This window comes from Notamacropus eugenii, chromosome 3 (assembly GCF_028372415.1).
Source record: "Notamacropus eugenii isolate mMacEug1 chromosome 3, mMacEug1.pri_v2, whole genome shotgun sequence".
Taxonomy (NCBI): Eukaryota; Metazoa; Chordata; class Mammalia; order Diprotodontia; family Macropodidae; genus Notamacropus; species Notamacropus eugenii.
This window is the reverse complement of record NC_092874.1, coordinates 204,039,167-204,061,502: the sequence shown is the minus strand read 5'-3', so window position 1 is coordinate 204,061,502 and position 22,336 is coordinate 204,039,167. Positions and strand designations below refer to the sequence as shown.

At 43.9% G+C, this 22,336-nt stretch overlaps 1 protein-coding gene across 3 annotated transcripts in view; it reads right to left on the bottom strand.

Moving 5' to 3' along the window:
* Positions 1 to 933: 933 nt before the first annotated feature.
* The window catches only part of B4GALNT3 (beta-1,4-N-acetyl-galactosaminyltransferase 3), a 146,209-nt gene continuing 124,806 nt past the window's right edge, over positions 934 to 22,336 (bottom strand). For 2 of the 3 annotated variants that reach the window (XM_072654084.1, XM_072654085.1), the window contains exons 5-20: positions 21,532 to 21,622; positions 20,830 to 20,930; positions 19,732 to 19,799; positions 18,851 to 18,929; positions 18,491 to 18,557; positions 17,244 to 17,387; positions 16,735 to 16,844; positions 14,042 to 14,142; positions 13,638 to 13,717; positions 12,050 to 12,845; positions 10,462 to 10,778; positions 9,493 to 9,646; positions 9,135 to 9,207; positions 8,401 to 8,554; positions 7,010 to 7,136; positions 934 to 3,016 (exon numbers count right to left, since the gene is read on the bottom strand). In XM_072654084.1, the coding sequence (XP_072510185.1) occupies positions 2,908 to 3,016; positions 7,010 to 7,136; positions 8,401 to 8,554; positions 9,135 to 9,207; positions 9,493 to 9,646; positions 10,462 to 10,778; positions 12,050 to 12,845; positions 13,638 to 13,717; positions 14,042 to 14,142; positions 16,735 to 16,844; positions 17,244 to 17,387; positions 18,491 to 18,557; positions 18,851 to 18,929; positions 19,732 to 19,799; positions 20,830 to 20,930; positions 21,532 to 21,622 (2,571 nt within the window). In that variant the 3' untranslated portion in view covers positions 934 to 2,907. The remainder of the gene's footprint in view (positions 3,017 to 7,009; positions 7,137 to 8,400; positions 8,555 to 9,134; positions 9,208 to 9,492; positions 9,647 to 10,461; positions 10,779 to 12,049; positions 12,846 to 13,637; positions 13,718 to 14,041; positions 14,143 to 16,734; positions 16,845 to 17,243; positions 17,388 to 18,490; positions 18,558 to 18,850; positions 18,930 to 19,731; positions 19,800 to 20,829; positions 20,931 to 21,531; positions 21,623 to 22,336) is intronic. The other variant, XM_072654088.1, reaches the window with a different exon arrangement.

The following is a 22,336-nucleotide window of genomic DNA, read 5'->3' as shown; positions in this document are numbered from 1 at the left end:
CTGTGAGAATTGGAAGGTGCCAGAGAGGTATTCTAGGCCCTCGTTTTACAAATTAAGAACCGAGAGTCCAGAGGGCTCAAGCTCACAGAGCTAGAGATTCAGCTTGAGCCCATGTCGTTTCACTGAGTTTGCTTGCGTGGTACCTATAGAAAGATCAGATAAAGTATCCCCCATCCAGATGGAAGTTATTTTTGGAGCATCTGCTGTTTTAAGGCAATCCTAACCATAACTCCTTCCAATCAATGTGAACCATCTAGAGTTGACCAAATAGGATTATTCTGGAATAAGCTGTGATCATTGCTCTCTCCAAATCTTCCTGGTCCCATACTCAAAGCTTCTAGACAGAAGCTTTCAAATGAGAGGCTCAACATGTACTGGCTCTGGGTAATAACAATAATCTTGCATTTACAAAGCACTTTCAGGCCTGAAAAGTGATTTTATTATCAGAGATTGAGTTCAAAGTTCACCTAGCCCAACTCCCTCATTCTACAAAGGACAAAACAGAACATCGGAATCCGTGGTGACACAGGTAATAAGTGGCAGAGCCTGGAATTGAACCTTCTTGCCTTCCACCATGCTTATGAGCTCCATTTTACAGATGGGGAAGCTGAGACTCACAAAGGTTAAGTGTGACTTGCCCATGGCAATACATCTTAGGTAGTGTCAGAGCAATGGTACAAGTTTACTGATTTTTCCACCACATCATCCTATGAATTTGTAAGCTTTCTGAGGACAGGGACCATTTCTTCTCCCTTTGTATCTAGAGTCATACACAGGAGACACCTAATACATTGTTACATGTGAGGGTAGAACTGGTATCTTTGACATGGCCATTGGTGGATATCATACATGACTGACAGACATGAGGCAGACCCATAAGGCATCCCAAACCCTCCCTACATGGATAGGTAAGAAGAAAACACGAGACCTGGATTTTTCTAAGAAGATGCTGTATTTAACCTTTTCTTTCCCCACCCCATCCCACATTCTCTTATAGAACAGGAGACATTTCCTCCTTAAGGCAGATGGTACAGAGATAACAGTACAGAAGTCAGACATGAGGCACTTAAGTTCAAGGTCCAGGAAAGGAAATTGGGGTGTGGGACTGGGAGGCTGGGGCATGAGCTCTGGGAATCTGAAGGAGAAGATGAACCAGGAGGACAATTTCCAATTTGCCTTTTCCAGTCAAAGTCTATTTCAAACCTTTTAAAGATGTTCCTGCAGAGGAAAGCTACTCTGAGAAAAAATGGACATCCCATATGGACTCCAACTCTCCTCTCTTCTCTGTTACTGGCTCTGTTCAAATGCAGCAGGTGTGACTGGGGATAGAGTTTAGCTATAGGCCAAAGCCTTGGATCCTGATTCACTTTCCCATAATCCCCTCCTATAACCAGGGCACTTCCTTCTTTTTTTTTTTCCACATGCCTAGATGGACACTGGAGTACTGAGACTCAGTACTGAATGCACCATTGGTGAATGCAGCAGCAGGAGAATCTCCAGTCACAAAGGCACCCCAGGGATTAGTGCAAGATTCATATGTAATGACCAAGTGGGGAACAGCAGGCGGAGGTAGCAGCCTGGTGAATGGGCCAAAGGGCTCTGCTCCTAATGCTCTCACTTGTTCTCAGCTTACTCTAAGGGAGGAGGTTCCTCCCTTCTTGCTCCTTCCACACCAAGGTCCAGGAGCTCCAGCTAATTCCAAGTGATCCTTTCCTTTTCCAGATGCCCATCTGGAAATTCAAAATACCAAGGCTGAAGAGGAACACACAGTACCTGAACCCCTTTCTGTACTTCTACATAGACCAGAAGTTCCCTTTTCCTGCTACCCTCCCATGTTTATTTTCTCCACTAGCCTTCCTTAGAGACTGCAGCCAAAAGAGACTCTCCATTCCTCTGCACTGTAGAAAATAGTCTATAATGTCAGGGGTGAAGGTGGGGAGTTGGGATGGGCTTGGAACTCAACAGACTCCACACTTTCCCTTCAAAACCTACTCCTTATAGTTTCCATATTGGTTACTGGCCCCAGAGGAGTGGTAGGGTGGGGATTTCAGCCCTGTGCTCTGGCCAGCCTGAGCTTAGTTTTTCTGGCTGGATAAAGTTAATGCCCTGTTGTTGATGGCCAAATAAGGCGTTTGGAAGCACTTGTCTTCTATCTTTTTTGTGGGAGAAATGAGGGACAGGGATATGGGTTGGTAGAGGGTAGCATCCCCATCTTGAGAAGGCTTGTTGATTCTTGAAGTGTGTTCAACAAGGTTTCAACCTTCATCAGTCTTAATGGGGAAGGGATAGGGGGAAACAACATGACAGAGTAGAGGGTCAGAGATCCACTATTGAGAATATTCTTCAAATGAACCACCTCATCCCCCTGGGAAGCTGTTTTCCCCTCTGAGAAATCAAGGATTCTCACAGTCTGTGTTGGTTGAGAGAGGATGGTGGAAAGATTCAACACTGCCTCCCACCCCTCTACAAGCAACCAATAATTTTTTTTAAAAGAGAAAGTCTATGTTTCATGATCTGTGCTGCCTCCAAAGGGCCAGCTGGTAGTGGAAGGCGAAGAGACTGCTCCTTCCCTTGCCACCTTTCCATTTCCTCAAGAGGTATTCCACCTTTGCCACCCAGGCCTACACCCTACCACCCTCCATAGCCCCTCCACTTATAAATCCTTCCTGTTGGATGCCCAAAAGGCTCAAGGGAAGGGGGAGATTACAACACTGCCACCTATTCAGACTCCACCTTCAGGTCCATAGGTGGGGAGATGGCTCTCAATAGTGTTGGGTAGGGTGCGAGGGGGTGCTGGCTCACTCTTCCTATTCATTCTTATTCCCCCTCCAATGGTGTGCAGGAGTGGAAGCAGCTGCAGGGCAGGAGGCAGGAATCAGTCAGTCTGAGCTGGGCACCCTTCTGAGATTATGGCATGTTCAATTGGCGACGGTTCCACATGCCCCGCCTGGAGTGATACCGATGGAAGAAATTCCTAAGGGAGAGACGTTCCACTTCTAGGCCAGCCTGTAGAATCCTGAAGAACAAAGAGACAGGAGAAGGCAACTTAAGTGGCAAGGAGAAATGGAAAAGATCTTGGGGCCCTTAAGAATATGTCCCCATCCACAATGAGGTCTTTTCCTTACATATAGGCCTTCCTCTGGTGGCCTGCACACACTAGGGAAATGACCACAGGGAGGCAGCTCTTCAGCTCATCTTCCAGAGGGCAATGGGACAGATGGAGGATGCCAGGCTTCCTAGACATGGGGAGTGGGGGAGTAATTTAGGGTCACCCTCACTGGCCTTTTTTAAACCTTCCCTCGGTCCTGGGCTCATCCTAACCAGTTTCACCCTCTGGACACTCCTCTGGCCATGGGAAAAGGGAAGTCTGTGTGCCCCTCTGTACCTAGAATGGAGCTCTGAGTAGAACTGATATAACGAAAAGGTAGAAAACTGTCCTTGAAGCCAGGAACACATACTGACTATGTGACACCAGGTGAGTCATGTAACATCTTAGTGTACTAGGCAACTCTTCGAGATGCTAAGTGGTAGAAGAGATGTTAACCTACACTAGTAAAGGGAGTTTCCTCATCTCCTATCTCCATATTTCCTGGTTCTACTCATACTCTCTCCATCAATTCTACTTCCTTGAATACTCCAACTTGGAGAGCTCATGCTACCTCCTTCTTCATGTTCCCAATGATCAGGGCTAGGTGTACTAGTACCCATCCTGCTATCTTTTGTGTTTTCTCTGACCAGAGATAAAATAGCTGGAATCAGATGGCACTCACCTTTTAATAGACCTTAGAAGCCTCCCTGAGTTACAGAGAAAGGCAATGAAAAGGGGGTAGGCAGGAAGAGATACATCACCTTTGCTTGATTTCATTCTGCTCTTCCAAACAAGCATGAAGCAATATTACTTTCTACAGGGTATCCCCAAAGAGCAGTGCTCTAAGGCTTAAAACTAAAGGCACTAATATATAGTACCTATATACAGGACACCCTATATAATGCTTTCCTTAGGTTATCCCTCTGCTCAAAAACTGTCAGTGGCTAATTATTTTCTATCGTATCAAATCATTTAGTCAGCCAATAAACGTTTAAATGCCTACTATGTGCCAGGCACTGTTCTAAGTGCTAAGGATACAAAAAGAGACAAAAGACAGTCCCTACCCTCAAGGAGTTTATAATCTAATATCAAGTATAAATTTTCCAACCTGGCATTCAAGATCCTCCATAATACCATGGAGGCCCTTACGTGCTCCCTTGACTCCATTAGGTCAGTTCCTTCACTGCCTTAACACAAGTTATCAGTTACACATCCATGCCCTTATTCTCCCTTAAGTTAGTATACTCTCCTGTCTCTTTGCCTACCCTTTCCTTATGCTTTTAAAGCCCAGTAAAAGTCCAACCCTTCTGCAGGAAGCCTTCCTTGATTTCACTCTAGTTTTAACGTCTCTTTTGATTATTTGGCCTCCTATAGCATTTCTTTTTATACTCCCCAAACGAGAATTTTATACTCTGTTGTATACGATGTAGTACAATTAACAAGAGAGATTGTAACAAAGGCAGGGACCATATGTCTAATTCTCCAACCAAGCCATCAGCATATGTATTGAGTGTCTGTGTACTCAAAATGACCAGGCTCTGTATGGGCTATAAAGAGCTTAGGGGGATAAAGTGTACACACAAAATTTAGTAGAAGAGATAATATACACATAAAAAGAAAGCTAATAGGCTTCCCTCCATTATAAATAGTAGAGACTCAGTCATCATCCTTAATCTGTCACTATCTCCCACCCTGCCATCCAAGCAGGTGCCAAGGCCTGTCAATTTCACCTTTTCAGCAACCCTCCCCTAAGCCCTCTCTCCTCTGACACTGCCAACACTCAGGTGTGGGCCCTCATCATCTGATACCTGGATTATCACAATTAGCTGCTGGCAGGTATGCCAGCCTCAAGTGTCTCCCCTCCCCAATCCATCCAACATTCAGTCACCAAAGTGATTTTCCTAAAGCACAGATCTGACCATGTCACCCTTTACTCAATAAACTCCAGTGGTTCCGTATCATCTTCACGATCAAATGCAAAACATTTTGTTTGGCACTCAAAGCCCTTCACCACCTAGCTCTATCTTTCTAATATTCTTACACCTTATTCCCCAACACAAACTCTTTGATCCAGTGATTCTGGTCTCCTGGCTGTTCCAAGAATAAGACTCCAGGAATTTTCTCTGGCTGTTGCCATGCCCAGAACGCTCTTTTTCCTCTGCTCCAACTACTGACCTCCTGGGTTTTCTTTTAAGTCTCAACTAAAATCTCACCTTCTACAGGAAGCCTTTCTTAACCTCTCTTAACTCTTGTGCTTTCCCTCTGTTAATTATTTCCTATTTATCCCGCATATAACTTACTTGTTGTTCAGTCATTTAAGTCATGTCCAACTCTTCATGACCTCACTTGGGGTTTTCTTGGCAAAGATATTGGAGTGGTTTGCCATTTCCTTCTCCAGCTCATTTCGCAGATGAGGAAACTGAGGCAAATGGGGTTAAGTTACTTGCCCAGGGTCACATAGTAAGTGTCTTGAGGTCAAACATGAACTCAGATCCTCCTATCTCCAGGCCCAGTGCTCTAGGCACTAAGCCCATGTAGCTTGTTTGTATATAACTATTTACATGCTGTCTCCTCCATTAGATTGTGAGCTGCTCAGGAGCATGTACTATCTTTTCCCTTTCTCTGATGCATTTGATATTACTGACCACTGTCTCCTCCCACATAATATTCTGTCTCTGGATTTTCATGACACTGCTCTCTCTAGAATCTCCTCCTATCTGACTGTTCTCTCCTCAGTCTACTTCGCTTATTTTTCACGCATACTGCACTTCCTAATTCAGTAGTACACCAAGGCTCTATCCTAGGGCACTTCTATTTTCTTTCTATACTCTCTCACTTGTTGACCTCATTAGATTTAACTCTAATCTCTATGTAGATGACTCCCAAATCTATAACTTATCTGTTGAGTGCCAGCTGAACATTCCAAACCATTCCTAGATATTTCAAAGTGGATATCTCATAAACATTCAAAACTCACTGTGTCAAAAACTGAACTCATTACATTTATTAAGCCCCTTTCCAAAGTCTTTATTTCTGTTCAAGACACATCATTCTTCCAGTTCACAAACTTGGCATTAGTCTTTGCTCCTCATGGTACACATTCAATCAGTTATCCAATCATGTCCATTTCTCTACCATATTACAATGTCTCCTACATCCTTCTCTTCATTCACACAGTCATCATCCCAGCACAGGCCCTCATCACCTCTACCCTGGATTACCAGAACAGCCTTAAGTCTCTCCCCTCTCAATCCATCCTATACATAGGCATGGGAGTAATTTTCCTTAAGGGCAGACCTGACTATATCACTCCCCTACTAAATAAACTCCAATAAATCACTATTTCCTCTCAGATCTAATGCAAGTTCCCCATGTAAAGTCATTCAAAGCCTAGCCCCAACTTACCTTTCCAACTTTATTAGCTTCTCCCCTTCTCACACTCTTTGAGGCACTGAAACAGGTGCTATCTCATCTTTGAGTCTTTGCAACATCTGTTCCCCAGAGCTCCCACTTCACCTCCATTTCTTAGAATCTTGTGTTTCCTTCAAAACCTCACTTAAGCACCACCTACATGTAGCCTTTCTTGATCTGCCCCACCCCATTTTCTTATTTTTAGCTTATACATATTTCGTATGTATTCTCCATGTTATCTTTTCTCTGCTCATTTGGGTGTTCAATAAATCCTTGTCAACTAACTGAGCGATTGATAATAGGCTCCCAATAAACTTAGACTGATTTACTGACAACGACTGACCTCCTAAGGATTTAGAACCCAATGAGACAGCTTATTCTGTCTGAGGCAGGCATCCTACCTTCCACTCGCCCTTCCTGCCCCCTTTTCAGAGCTTCCTTTCTGGGGATAGAGCTCTAGCAATGGCTTCTTATCCTCTTTCTGAGTTTCCTATCCTCCTCCCAAATCACCTGTCCAGGAGTTCCCAGTCCTCTCCACCCCAGCGGTCTCGGAATTCCTTGGTATTCATGCCTCCAATCTTGTCCAGGTCTGACTTGTAGATGCCCAGCAGGCCAAATCCATTCACTTCCCAGTAACCTGAGAGCAAACAAGGGGGCAAGGGTGATATTTAGCTCCTCATTCCAAAAGGACTGTACTTAGGATGGTGAAGGGGAGGTCTCCCCACCTAGATGCAAGAGGCCTAGGTTGAAGTTCCAAGACCTTTTCCGAAAGAATAAGGGTACAGTAGTGTTGGTGAGATTTCTGACTGTCTTTCTGGATGATATCTTCTGGGGTTTAATAGGCTAAGCTTTCCCCTTATCCCCGTCTCTAGAAGTTATCCTAACATCTGAGGATGGTCTCTAAGCTCTGAGGGGTCAGGAAAAACAAAAGGCCTTTCCTCTTGCCTGACACTGACTGGCAGTCAAGGGAAGCATCCAAATGTGTCTCTGACCAGCATCATTACAAGTCAATCCAAGAGAGAGAAATAACCACAGCTGATTTAATAACTTCAGATAGGAAGAAAGAAGGTTCTTTCTAGAGTACCAAAGAGAGCTGAAGTGTGGGCCTTCTGGAGAAGAAAAAAGGGAAGGAGAAAGGACAGCTAGATGATACTTAGTACGAAAAAACCTTGAGATTTTAGTGGACTGGAAGACCAACAGCAAGACATAGCAGCTCAAACAAGCTAACAGTTTTAGGCTACATTATTAGAAGTGTGCAGTCAGTTCTCCTAGAGACAGTATTTTAGGAAATATCGACAGCCACGTCCAAAAGACAGTGAGGTGACTACAAAGTATGACATAAAAATACCAACTGGAGGAACCAGGCTTGTTTAGGATGTAAAAGAGGAGACTTAGGTAGAATATGTAGTATTTTTAAAGTATCTGAAGAACATGTAAGAAAAGATTGGTCTGGTTTTGCCATTTTCTTCTCTAGCTCATTACACCACTGAGGAAACTGAGGTAAACAGGGTTAAATGACTTGCCCAGGGTCATACACCTAGTAAATATTTGAGGCTGGATTTGAACTCAGGTCTTCCTGACTCCAGTCCCAGCACTACCTAGCTGCCCTAGGTGCTATTATTATCCGCATTTAACAGATTTCCTCCCTAATAGCGTAGAACTGGAGCTAAGATGGTGGTTTAACTGATAAGTGTGGCTAAAAGCGTAGTCTTACAGCGGTTACCTGGTTCCATTGATGCTGCTTTCAGTACACATATACAGAGTATATAGAGTTTACCATTGTAGGGAGAGGGGGATAGAGACCACAGCCAGCCATCAGTGGTAGAGTTCAAGGTGATGATATGTTTTAACCCTGGAAGAGAATGATCCAGGGGTTCTCTTCTGCCAGGGTCAGTACTTACCCTCAGGCCACTGAGGTGTTGCCCCACACTGCAGCCTCATCACCATGGGAGCAAAGGCCATCTTGCCCTCCACACAGTGTTTCCGAATGACATCGATGACCCCAGGTGGAAAGTGTATATGGAGATCACACAGAAAGATAATGCTATGTGGGTCCTGGAGACAGATGCAGGTAGGATCAGGTCAGCTTACCAGGGCAAGGAAGGAGCTCTCCTTCCAGAGGTATGCTGCTAAATGTTAAACAACCCACTTCCCAGGGGGAAAAACTTACATACAACACACTAACGCTAAATCTTCATTTTCTCTATCACTTTCTTAATTCTAGACTTTAGACAATCAACAAAGCAATAAAATTAAGCCATGAATTGTAGCATTTAATGCTTTCTGGGGTATAAATGCTCATAATGGACATTTAACGATTTGAGCTGGATCCAGGACACCCCATCTCCTCCTTCCTTTTCTAATGCAACATCAGACACCTCCCCAGGGCTGCCAACCAATAGGAAACAAGTGGACAAATTTAGGATTGGGTCTTCCATCTAACAGAGTTTCTAGGAGCAAATGAGCAACAGCTCTAGAAATTGAGGCTACCCCCTGGGTTACCCAATTGCCTCCTGGGCTGGGGAGAAATGCTCCCATCCTCTTAATCATCAGCTTTATATGCGTAAAGGGAGTAGTACCAACCCTATTCTTCTCTTTTCCTAGTCCAAACCTAAATTCTTTCTACGCTCTTTACCTTCACCAGGTCCACCCCAGCCTGAAGCCCTGCTGAGCGCTCAAAGTTCCCAGTCAGCTTCATATATTGGTAGCTGTAGGAAAGAGAGATTAGACAGCATCCTGAGTCCTAGATTCTGGGGACAGAAATTCTCTGAAGAAGATGAGCAGGAACAGGGCAGTAACGGTGGTGAGGGGGAGCCTGGGGTCAAGGGGGAGCAAGGGCTTCTGAGATCAGACTTATCAAAGGGGAAAACAGCCCTAGAGTGGAGGCCACAATAACTGGGTTTACCTACTGGCTTTGCCTCCAATAATTTACTTGGGATCTTAGGAAAGGAAAATGCCAGGCCCTCCCACTGGCCAGCATGTTACCATCTCACCTTCTCAGACTGGATCTCTTAAGTGCCTTCTCTACATCCATGTCCTCACTGCTGTAGTCGGTGATGATGATGTTGAAATGGGGATCGCCAGTGGCCTGGGACAGCTTCTCCATGTCATTGATGAACTGCTGAACCCATCGTGCCTGGTTCTTCACTGTCAAGGGACGAGGGACAGGCAGAGAAAAAAAAGATAGACGTTAGGCACTAACGTGTCCTATAGGCCCTATCCAGCCCCCTGCTTATACCATGGCTAATGTGAACTTTATACATGACATGGGGCCAAAGAGTCTCTCTCCCCATCTCTCACTCCTAACTATTTTAACCATGTACTCTTGTCTTCTCCATATCCACTGAACATGCCCACATGAGAATTGCTTGGGATAATGTTTTTTGCTATTAATGCCATAATAATCATGTCTTCTTGTTCATTCTATTATAATCATACACTCTATTTCATTATACTCTAATTCATTACAAAACTCTTACCATAACTCTTTATTTTCATATTTTTGTCAATTATCATGGATGCTTTTATTATTTATAAGACAATTAGTGTTGTTCAGTTGTTTCAATTGTATCTGACTCTCTGTGACCCCATTTGGGGATTTCTTGCCAAAGATACTGGAGTGCTTTGCCATTTCTTTCTCCAGCTCATTTGATAGATAAGGAAACTAAGGTAAACAGGGTTAAATGACTTGCCCAGGGTCACACAGCTAGCAAGTGTCTAAGGCCAGCTCTTCCTGACTCCAGGCCTAGCACTCTATCCACTGAACCATCTCAACTTCCAACCCATCTAACACATTATAGCATTTTATCCTACCTCTCACCTACCAAAACACACTCTACCTATTATAATAACCTCAATGCAAAATCTCCTTTGGCCAGTAATCATTGGTTGGTTATGCTATCCCACCCTGTGGTAACACCCCTGCTCCACTGAAACACCCTTCCCTTTGCTGTGTGACTCACCAGGCACAATAAAGTGGACAACAGCTTGATGGTTCCAGGAGAAGCCGAGGGGCCAGCACAATTCAGGGTCTTTGGATTGGCTGGTGAGCAGATGCCGCTGGCGCTGGTGGCCCAAGACCGTGCCACGTAAGTTGTGTGCTTCTGGCTCCTTGCCACCACCCACACTAACCCCTCGCCAGTCCCTTGAAAGAACATACTCTGATAGCCGTACTAGCTGACCATCCTTCTCCAGAAGTTCCAGCTCCAGCAGGTAGCGACTCCCTCTAAGTCGGTCCTGACGTTTCTCTATGTTCACAACACGATGTAGCTGGTACCGCCTAAGGTAGGATGGGGGCAATGGTTTCACCATCTTTTTCTCTACTGCTCCATCCCTCCACATTCTGGTTAGAGGGTCTGAGATCTCAAAAGTGGGCTTGAAATAATAACTCACATTTACATGGCACTTTATAAGACTCCAAGTACTTTGTTCATAATCACCATGGTGGATAAGCCATGTAAATATGATTACTCCATTTGATAGATGAGGAAACTGAGGATCAAAGAGTTTAGGTGACTTGCCCAGGATCATGTTGCCATTACGTGACAGAGCCTGTACTCCGAGCTAGGTCTCTTAGCTTTGAGTCTATTGGGCATTTTTTACTACATTGCTTATCAAACCATTGAAAGAGAATTGTATTTATATATGATTTCATATTTATGTGCATATATTGTATATTTCTATATGAACTAATTTATTCTCATTTATTAATACCAGTGCTCCATGATCCCTGAGCTACAGAACTAGAAATCTCTTGAGTGGTAGGTTTTCCTTCAAAAAGTCTTCCACAATTAAAAAGAAATGTTCTACGTGCAAATTAAAAAGGACAGTACATTAAATAAGTTCATCCAGTTTTGTCCGGTCTGGAGGGATCCCAGAGACAATCTAGTTCAACCTTCTTATTTCATTATTTATAAATTTACAAATAAGGATATTTATAGTAAAGTTATAAACGAAGTTCAGGAAGGTAAAGTGATTGACAATCAAATTATGTGGCTACTTGGTAGTAAAGCTTGTTCATTATAACAATAATGTTGACTAAGTGCCAGGCACTGTGCTATGTGCTTTACAATTACCATCTCATTTGATCCTCAACAACCATGGAAGACAGGGGCTATTATTACCCGTTTTTCAGATGAGGAAACTGAGGCAAACAGGAGTTAAGTGAGTTTCCCAGTTCACATAGCTAGTAAGAGTCTGAAACCAGATTTGAACTTGGGTTTTCCTGACTCCAAGCCAGGGCTTTATCCACTAGGCCTCCTGGCTGCTCTTCTTAGAATCCATAACCACCAAAACTTTAGAGCACCTCTACCAATCCACATCCCTCCAGAAAGCACTCAACACACTTTAATTGAGAGTGGCCAGAGAGTCAATGCATTTAACTCAAACATATCAGGAGTAATCAGTCACCTCACCCGAAGGGATTTAAACCAGACCAGAGAATAAGATTGAGATAAGGTGTCCAGCTGGAGGCAAAAGACTTCCTGTCCAGTTGCTCTGCCCTTTCCTCTCCCTACGTTCCCACCCTAACCAAGAACCCTTTTACCTTACCCCCTTATCTTCTGGTTCAGCTTCTTCAGAAACACATGTGTGACCTCTAAGGCTTCTCTCTCCCGCAACAATAGGTTGCCCGATGTGTTGCAATTTAAGTCAATCCAATCATTCCTCAGGGTCTGGAAGTCCACATTTCGGGCACTGAAGGTCTGATTCCAGCTCACCGCAGGGTCAAACAGAGGTACATATTCAAATGCCTCCCCTAGGTCCTCCTCCTCTTCCTCTTCTTCCTCCTCTCCCTCCCCCTCCATCTGTCTGTCCTCATCTTCAGCCACTACCACATCTTCCCCCTGCTGATTTCTCCCAGGGGCCTCTGGCTCTGCTCCATCAGCCTTTCTCTGTTCCGCAATATATGACTGAACCTGATTCAGCCACTGAGATGGATCCAAGGTCTGCCTGTGGCGGCTACCTCCCAGCCTGGACCTCTTGAACTGAGGCGAAGTCGCTGCTAAGTGCTCAGTGGAGTGTTGGTTGGAACGAGATGATCCTTGGATATGTTTATGACTGGGTTCTTGATTGCTCCTCTTCCTGGGGTTCTGGAGTGTGGGGTCAGTTGTCCTCACTGTAGAGGAAGCTTTGTGGCTCCTGTCTGGCAGAGCTGTCAGGGAGCTCCTCTGAGGAGTGGCTAGAAGCCTCCGCCGGCTTCTGAGGTGATAGTCAGTGGCATCCTGACTTGGGACAGAAGTAGGGTTGCTCTCATCTTCTAAGATCCCAGGACCTCGGTTGGTGGGGATGGGGAACTCTGCATCCTGATCTCCGTACTGGGACTCATTGGGAAGGTCCTCCTCAAAACCTACAGGTAGCCATGTAGTCAATGGTCAGTGTCAAGAAGGAAGAAACAGAGAAATGGGGGGTAATGGAAAACACCCTCCAGCCATACCCCACCTCTACCAGGAAGGTTACTATGGCTGTCTCAGGGTATTGATTCTGGGATTGCCTGGCTTTATAAATTAAAGAACAAGACCTATTTTGCTCACTTTAGGCTGCACCCAATTAGCCCAGTGCCAGGTACCAAGGGCATAATCAATGCCATTTGACAAATTAATTCAATGCTAAAGGATCTTTGCACATCTCTTGTCTCTCATACTCTGCCTATGGCTTGAGGAAGGCATAGGGTACAGGGGAAAGAACACTGGGCCTAAAATCAGAAAACTTGGACTCGAGTTCTGCCCTACTCACTACCTGCATGTCCTTGAGCATGTAATTTCACCCTTGCTGGCCTCCGCTTCTTCATCTATAAGATAAAGGGGTTGAATGAGATGAATTTTTGAGGACCCTTCCAGTTTTAAGAATCCATTAGACTTGTAGAATATTTATTAAACTTTTTATTTTTTATTAAATATTATTTATTTATTATAAATTTATTTGGTTTGTTAAATAAATTTATTATTTATTAAACTTCTATAACATGCCCGGCCAGACTGTGCTAGTCACTAAGGACACAGAAGACACAAGCAAAATAGACCCTGCCCTCAAGGAGCTTATGCTATAATCTCTAAGATTTTACATTAGACTCGATGAGAACTCCCTACTGGAAATTCAAAGGAGGCAAGAGCTATGGAAGTCTCAGTCTAGAGTTGCTTACCTGGTTGCTCCAGTCTCTCCTTGAGCTCTGGACTCTGTCTGTTCAGTTGGTCAATTTTGATGTATTTCTGAAAGCCAAACCTGCAGAAAGAGAAAAAAGCACCTTGGCACCCCAGCTCCCCTCCATAATGTTACAGGGTGAGTACTGGCTGTTCCTTTGTTGGAAGTCCAGCAAAAGATGACAGCAATGTGCTGCATTTTGGAAGTTTTACAATGAGAAAATACTGTAACTCAGGGCTTTTTCTTCTCTCAGTCAAACTTGGGGATGAGGGATTCCCAGGATCAAAGGATACTCAGGATTGAAGAGACTCTATTCAGCTCTTCAGACCATATGGATCCATTCATAGCTTCTGGCAAAACTCCAAGAGGGAGATCAACTTTATGCCCTAGGCTAGTACTACTTACTTATCCAGATAGTATGAGTTCTCCTGGTAAAAGCACTTGTTATGTGTCTCCATGTGACTCAACCTGGTGTAGTCATTTGGGTAAACAAAAGACAAATGAACCTGAGGGAAGAGGAAGAGGGAGAGAAGACACATCATTCATCTAAAGTTAAGCATCACCCTCTTGGTGTTTATCAGGTATTGACCAATCAGGATCTGGTCTCAGCCTGCCCAGGATGGGGAAAAAAGAAAGAGTAACTGTGGTCTCTAAATGGGCCATGTCTGCTGCTTACATTACTTCATTCCTTACATCTATTGCCCATGGAGTAAACGTAAATTTTTAATCTCCCTTTGCCTGCCTGCTTTCATTCCCTCCACTTTATCCCAGTTCATAAATGTCTGTGGCAGCCAACTTCTCTTACTGGGTTTAGCCTTCTCCCCAGTCAACTTCTCTTACTGGGTTTAGCCTTCTCTCTTCTCCTGCCTCCAGGACTTTTGATCAAATTCTTTCATATTCCTGAAACAACCTTCTTCTTTCTGAACACTTCCTTCCCCTGCTTGATAACACATCCACCTATTCTCTAGGCTGCCAGCACCATTCCTAAGCCCTCTTGAAATTATTATATAAGTCTGGACATACTCTGATCAATTTCACGTCTGTGTATTGTGACTTTCCTATTAAACATCATCCTCTCTGAGGATGGAAGCTATGCTATTTTTCTCCCTTTTGTACTAGGCCTTGGGGTAGCTAGGTGGCACAGTGGATAGAGCGCTGGGACTGACATCAAGAAGACTCATCTTCCTGAGTTCAAATCCAGTCTCAGACACTAACTAGCTGTGTGACTGCGCAAGTCACTTAAGCCTGTTTGCTTCAGTCCCTCATCTGTAAAATAAACTGGGGAAGAAAATGACAAACCACTCCAGTATCTTTGCCAAGAAAACCCTAAATGGGGGCATGAAAACACAACTGAAACAACTGAACATCAGCTACCCAAGGGGACATACTCCAGTTTAGTATACCTTGCATGCACTGTAAATCATCATTTTCCCAACTGTATTTTACACGTTACCTCTATTCCATGCAATGTCTTCTATTTCTTTTAAATCCATTTTATTTTATTTTCAGATTTGCATTATCTCCCTCCCATCTCTCCCTCACCTCTATTAAGACAATAAGAAATACAAACGCATATACAGTTAAGCAAAACAACTTCCTGAACTGACCCCCCAAAAATGTATCATCTATACTCTGAATTCATCACTTCTCTATCAACTTATTGCACCCTGAGTCCTCTAGAATTGTGGTTGGTCATTGGATCAACCAGAAATCTAAGTCTTTCGAAGTTATTTGTCTTTAAGACATTATTTTTCTCACACTTCACTTTGAATCAGTTTTTCTCAAAAAACAGGTTTTTTCAATGTTTCTCTTAAAATACAATAGTAGTAAATAGTTTTTTTGAGAAAATTTTCCCTTCTAAAATGTTAATTTTAAAAAGAATGTTCGTCACATGAGGCATTTCCCTCTGATTTTCTGGCACTGGATAGAGTCCAGAGCTGCTTTGGAAGGTAATGAGGGCAAGCATAGGAACCTTCCAGCTTAGGGGAATTCAGAAGTTAGGTGGTGGGGCCCAGCTCTACAAAGCTAGGTTTACAATTCTGCCAGTACCCATAAAAGAGCAAATTGAGCAGAATGAAAATTCCTTCTCTAGTTGAATAGCCTACTGACCACCCAGGAAGGAAGCCTGGATTCCTGAGCCTTGGCATTTCCTTTTATTCCTCTTCTGTCTGTCTGTGGTGCTAGGTTTAGTCAGACACGAGGCTTAGGTACTACTACTAGTCTATCTTAGTTCCACAGTCTGTAACCTCAGACATTGACCTTGGCTTCTGCTTCCAAAACTGTTATCTTCAACCCATGTAGGTTCCAGACTGGTCTTCCCAGTCACTGTCTCATGCTTGTCCAAATTACAATTCTACAGCATCCTTACCCCATAACCTATATAGGAATATCCTGGCTAACACGTCTCCCTCCTGCACTAAGATCCAAAGGTTTGGGTTTAAGAAACAGTACCTTATAATCTCTAACAAGTCACATTTGTACAAATATGAAAACAGGTTTGATTTCATTGATTATGTTTCACAATTCTCCCTTCTCCTTTATCCTGAGAGTATTTTATCCTATCCCAAAGCAGCATTTATAGATCCTGGCAATATATTCCAAGTCCCAAAATGTCCTATGGTCAAACTAAGTTTGGGAAACACTGTTCTAGCAGAATACATCATTGCTGGCTGATTGACTGTTAGCACCCAAATGTGACAGGTTCAACACGTTCCAGATATCACTGGACTTGAGAGGCTTGGGAAAAGCCTTCTTCATACCACTTATTGTGGGAAATGATTCCCCAGGAGTGGGTGACTATTTTCATGGCTCCCTGCCAACTCACCAACTTGTATGAGAAAGACAGGTTCAGAATACAGGTGCTTCAAAATCTTAGACTGGAAGTTCCCAGAGGGTAGGAACTAGGATTGTGAATTCATTTTTCACCTTTGAGTACCCAGGATTTATCACAGTGGACTCTATAGAGAAGGTGTTTTGTTGAATTTCTGGCTGCCAGGGATGACACAGGGAGAAAGGAAAGAATATCTTAGAGACCCCATCTATCCATGCCCCATGCTTCCTGGCCCTTTCCCCCAAAACCTTCCCAGGACAAGACTTACAAACTGGAGTCCCTGGTAGCGCTGTAGGGGGAAGCCATTCACGAGGTAGCTGGGTTTATATTGGCAATCTGGTAGGACCCGGCGGAGTTGAGATTTGGGGATCAAAGGCACTGAGGGGAGGAAAGGAAAGAGGATACATAGGTGGGTGTGAGTTTGTAGTGAATGACTCAAAGCCATTGCTGGTGGCTGTCAAGTTGATCCTGGTACTAATCTACCAGGGTGGTGTAAAATGGGCACCCTTAATGGCAAGGCACATTAGATAATAGAGATCTGTCTATCATTTGGGGAGTACTTAGGTTAGAAATTGGTAACCAGGGACATAGAGATATATCTCCTCACTGTATCTCCCTATGCCACCCATCCATCCTCTCCTCTCATAGGTTCTCTGGGGAAGGAGTTGTCACCCACTCAAAGCTCAGAGCTGGGGAGCTATGCCTCTCTAGGCCCCCTTTAATACTGTCTTTCCAGGAATACACTCAAGGTGGCCAAGGCATGGCTTAAGGTCTTACTTCGGTATAGGCTATCTCGGGGATCCGGCCTCAGCATGTCAGCAGGGTGCTCCTGATCTGTAGACAGAGGATCCAGAGGGCCCATATGGCTGGCTGCTGTCTGTGGGATGTGGGCCACCTCATCCATCTTGAGCAGTGTCTCATCTGGGCCCAGGAAGACAAAGGTCAATCTAGGTAAGGGGAGACTGTGAGCTCTAAAAACTCCAGAATAGAGTATGCTTCTCTCATTGTTCCATATGTGATGACTTTTCAGCCAAAAACCAAGATCCCAAGTTCCAAGAGACTTCAAAAGAACTTCCCTTCAAACCCCTCAAAAGGGTTCCCATCTTCTAAAGCCCCAGCCTCCTCTATGCAATCTCTCTCTAACCTCAACTGTTCCCTTCCCCGAGATCTAAGGGGTCTTACTAGCTCTTTCATTCTCTTATCCCTCTAGCTCTTTCATTTTGACTAGTTTTCATCCATTTTTTCTCTTTTTTTGGACTAAGTGCTATGCTTAGCCTCAGAGGATTGCTTTTGTCCTCTCTCTCCCTTTTCAGCTCACCATTCTTCAATTTTTAAGACCAAAGAAAAGCCCCATTAATGGAATCTAAAGACACATTTTTGCCCTCAACAACCCAAATCACTGCGTGATACAGTTCATTTACTAGATGTTTAAAACAAATGACTATTTTCTGCTTCAGCTATAGCTCCTCTAAGAGTCATCATCTGGAAGATAATGGAGTTGGATTGGGTGGTTTCTAAGGTCTTTACAAAGAGGGATTTTTATGACTCAATGAACAGAGGTTCTCAACCATTTTTGTATGTCTTGGACCCTTGTGGCAGTCTGGTGAAGCTCCTCAAAATAAAGTTTTTAAAGCATAAACTAAAATACATGGAATTACAAAGAAAACAATGTAAAATACAGTTATCAAATTACTTCTTAAAAAAAAAAAACAAATTTATGGGCCCCAGGTTAAGAACCCCTGCTCTATAATCTTGCTCTGCTCCTACCTCTGTCTAGCTCAGTCTGGCTCCAGTTCTTCAAACCCATTATTTTAAGTAGTCCCAGGAGTGCCTGTTTCTCCTTCTCCCATGCTCAAGAAAAATCCCTGAAACCTGCCACAAAGTACCTCTTTGTTTCTCCTACTGTCTTTCCTAGCATTGGCTTCTCTTTTCTCCTCCTCTCCCCCTCCACAAAAGGACATCAAAGATGAAGGCCATAGCCTGAATCCCTACGTGGTGCAACTCTAGTCCATCAGTCTACTCACCAGTGAAGAGGGACAGGGATGGAGAGTCAATGACTGTGAACTTGGCCCCAGGGTCATTCAGTCGCCACTGGAATAGTAAAAAGAACTGATGTGGAAGGTGAAAGGTGAGCTATGTGTGAGACAGAGTTGAGTGAGAGACAGAGCTGGAAAGGCAAAGTGTGCTATTGCTTCTGTTACTAGTAAGCAACTGGTAAGTAAATGCTAGAAAGCAACTAGTAAGTTATTGCTAGTAAGCAACTAGTAAGTTATGGCTAGGAAGCAACTGGTAAGTAACTATTATTATAGAAATAGTAAGCTCTCGTTGAGTGGGGGTATGACAGCAGGGTTAGAAGAGAGAAGAACAGTTTAGGGCATACTCACTGCCACTTCCACGTGATCTGTCCCTTGGTCATTCTGTTTGTGCAACACCTCAAAATAGTACCTTCTAGAAGCTGACAGGCTGGGTGAGAAGGAGAGAGCAGAGAGCAATGCTGACAGGTGTCACTTTGATCCCCTAGCTATGCCCATGATAAACCCAACTTTTCCACTATACCATGCCCAAGGTCCTATCAACTCTGTAGTGGTTTTCTCTGAGAGACCTCTTTCCTTCTCAAGGGAACCTTTGTCTGACTTAAAGATGTCTAAGGTCCCTTCTGGTTCTAAATCCTATGATCCTGGAGGACTCTACAAATGGTCATTTAAATGAAGTGTCTTTGGCTGAGGAAATTCAGAGTTGGCCACCAGGAGGCACTCAGGGGCTATTCTAGTGAATAACCCTCTTCCACTCATTCACACATGGTACAAAAGCTTTTCAGTTTGGAAGGCCTGACCATCCAGGTTTCCTCTTCTCTTTTCCAATTCAGGGAATACCGCAAGGTCACAAGGGAGCACAGAAGGTCCCCAAAGTTCATGCATGCTGTACATTAAGCCTGTATGAATATGGATATCTTCAGGTTTGAGATAAATGAGCCTCAAACTGGTATAGGGAAAAGAGTGCTGGCTAGAGGGCTAGAAAATCTAGCTCTGACATTACTTCCTTGTCATTTCATCTTTTGAGATGTTACTTTCCTCACCTATAAAATTAAGATACTGGATTAGATGATTTCTAAGATTCCTTCCTTTGAATGCTAGATGAGTCTTTGAATTATACATTGCTAAAGAATTTGAAACTTCTGGCATAGGGAGGACTTGGAGAGTCAGACCCCCAAACTAAACATTAAAGATGGGGGGGGAGGGGGAAGGGAGAGAGGTGGCCCACTCACCTCACTGGCTTGGAAATTTGACTTCGGAATTTTCCAAACTCTCCAGGCGCAGTCCACTCCTTTCCTGTCTAGGATTGGGTGAGAGAGAAAAAGGAAATGAAGAAATGAAAGAGATAGGGAAGAGACAGAATAATAGATGATGAAAGTCAGAGGAGAGGAGGAGGGAAGAAGAAACAGAGGAAGGAAGGGAAAGAGAGAAAGGAGTTTGAGGGAGAAAGTGGTTGAAATATAAATCAAAAGCAGGCTAGCCTGTGACATGAAACAAATCAGCTTTTCCTATGTGAGCTGAGCAGTCCATCAACTGAGAAAGATTTATTGAGCATTTACCGAGATTTATTGAGGCACTCTGTGTCTAATAATAGGCAGTATGGGGCTTAAAATAAATATATCGTACAGTTATTATCACTGAAGAATCCCTCTGAAGCCGCTTCTCAGATATAGGTCACTTTGACTCAGCCTTGGGCCTCAATCTATCTCGTATCTATGCTTGGAATTCCCTCCCTCGTCATCTCTACCCCCAAACTTCCTTAACTTCCTTCAAGTCACAGTTAAAGTCCCACCTTCTGCAAGAAACCTTTCCTGGTCTTCCTTAATCCTTTTTGTTAAAGCAATTGGGGCTAAGTGACTAGCCTAGGTTGACACAGCTAGTAAGTGTCAGAGGCTGGATTTGAACTCAGATCCTCCTGACTCCAGGGCTACTGCTCTATCCACTGGATCACCTAGCTACCTCTCTTCCTTAATCTTAATGCTTTCTTCTGAGACTGCTTCAATTTGTCCTATATGTACCTTATGTGTGTAGTTATTTGCATGTGGTCTCTCCATTTTAACATGTGAGCCCCTTCAAAGCAGGGACTATTTATCTTTTTTTGTCTTTCTTTGTAATTTGGCATGAGTGCCTGGCACATAGAAGGATTTCAATCAATGTGAGCTGACCATGTAAAATGGGTTGGTAACAGGGGAGATGACAGAATCATTCTGCTCTCTCCACTGAGCTCAGATGAAAAGAGTGACAATCGTGGTGATGACATGAGAATGGAGGTAGATTCCTGGCTGCCCAGAATTAAAGAGGGGACTTGCTGGGGATGAGAAGACTTGTACCTTGCCCACACTAGCCATCAGCTGTAGGCCTGAGATCTGGTCACTGGAGCTTAGCCAGAACTCAGCGTTGTCATCTGCAGCAATGGCAAACTGGACATCTCCTGTAGGAAGGGATGAGGTAAAGGGTAGAGGAGAAGTAAGAAGAGATTTCCAAGATTAAGGGACAAACTCTCTCAGTTCTTTCTGAGCAACAGCCTGCCCTTGGGGCCAGCTGGTCCCAAAGAGGTAACTGTGCTCTGGGGTTGTCATGGCAATCTCCTAGGAGTCAGACAAGAGGTCTGAACAGGGAGCTGAAGCTACAAAGCCTGGAAAGTATCAGGGGAATGGGGACTGGGGCATCAGGCTACTAGGCAGGAGGTATGTGATATCTGATATAATCTAAGAGCCAAAGTTCCTTCCTTGCCTTGTGATTCACCTTGCCTATTAGACTTATTCTAGCTCCTCTCTTGTCTCATAGGAAGTCACCGTAAGGATGGAGGGGTCAACTTTCACGAAGATCTTCAGGGAGCAGAGGCCTCAGAGGTCCAATACATGCTCAGCCAACTCTTCCTGAATCCCTGACTGAGGGTTTAAGCAGCCTGGGGCTACCCTGTTTCTCAGCTCCAGATTCATTTGGGGGATAGCTGTGTTGGGCCTCAGGGAGAGAGGAAAACCCTGTGTTTAAGGGCAAAAGGGTGAGCAGCTCACAGAATCTGGTCTCACCATCAATGAAAGGGTGCAGGTAGCCAAAGATCCGGAGCCCATAGTTGGTCCACTTGGGAGATACGGCTAACTTCCTTATTGTGGTTCGGGTCTGAGAAGATCAGAGGGGGGAGGAAAATTAAAAACCAGAATTGGATGCTATCAGAAGTATAAGAGATATGAGGAACAAGAACAAGTAGAGAGGAAAGAGAAGAAAACCATTTATGACAATTGAGCTAATAATCCAGGGATTATTATCATTTACTATCTTTTTCAGGATGAATATTCATCTCATACAATAAATCAGGTCTACATGCCCCCAACTCAAAAAGAAATCAGACAAGGAGCCTGGTGAGAAGTGAAATATTCTAGTGCTCCTTTCTATTCTCTTGGTATTTGATCCTTATGAGGCTGTGTCAGTATGTGCTGGGAGACAAGACAATGAAGGGTGATGAGTAAATGCTTGTGGTCTTACAGCCTAGGGAAATGAGAAGCAGCAGAGGGTTCCCAGGACTGGGGACGTTGGGGAGAAGGGGATGGAGAGGAAAAGATGGTTTGCTGAGGGAAAGAAATAAAAGTTAGAAGAACAGCAGGTATTCTTGGTGGGGGTGGAGAAAGGGAAGAGAGGAATGATGTGAAAGGGAGTAAATCATTAGGGAAAGAAAAGAGAGTGGGCTTATTTGCTCCAAGGAAGGACTTTTGGGGTATTATTTGGTAAGGGGAGAAGAGGGTAGAGCTGGTAAAGTTAAAAAAAAAAGAAAAAGTGTCAATGAAACACGAAAAATGAAAAGATCAGAGGGAGACATGGACAAGCAGGGAAACTTTG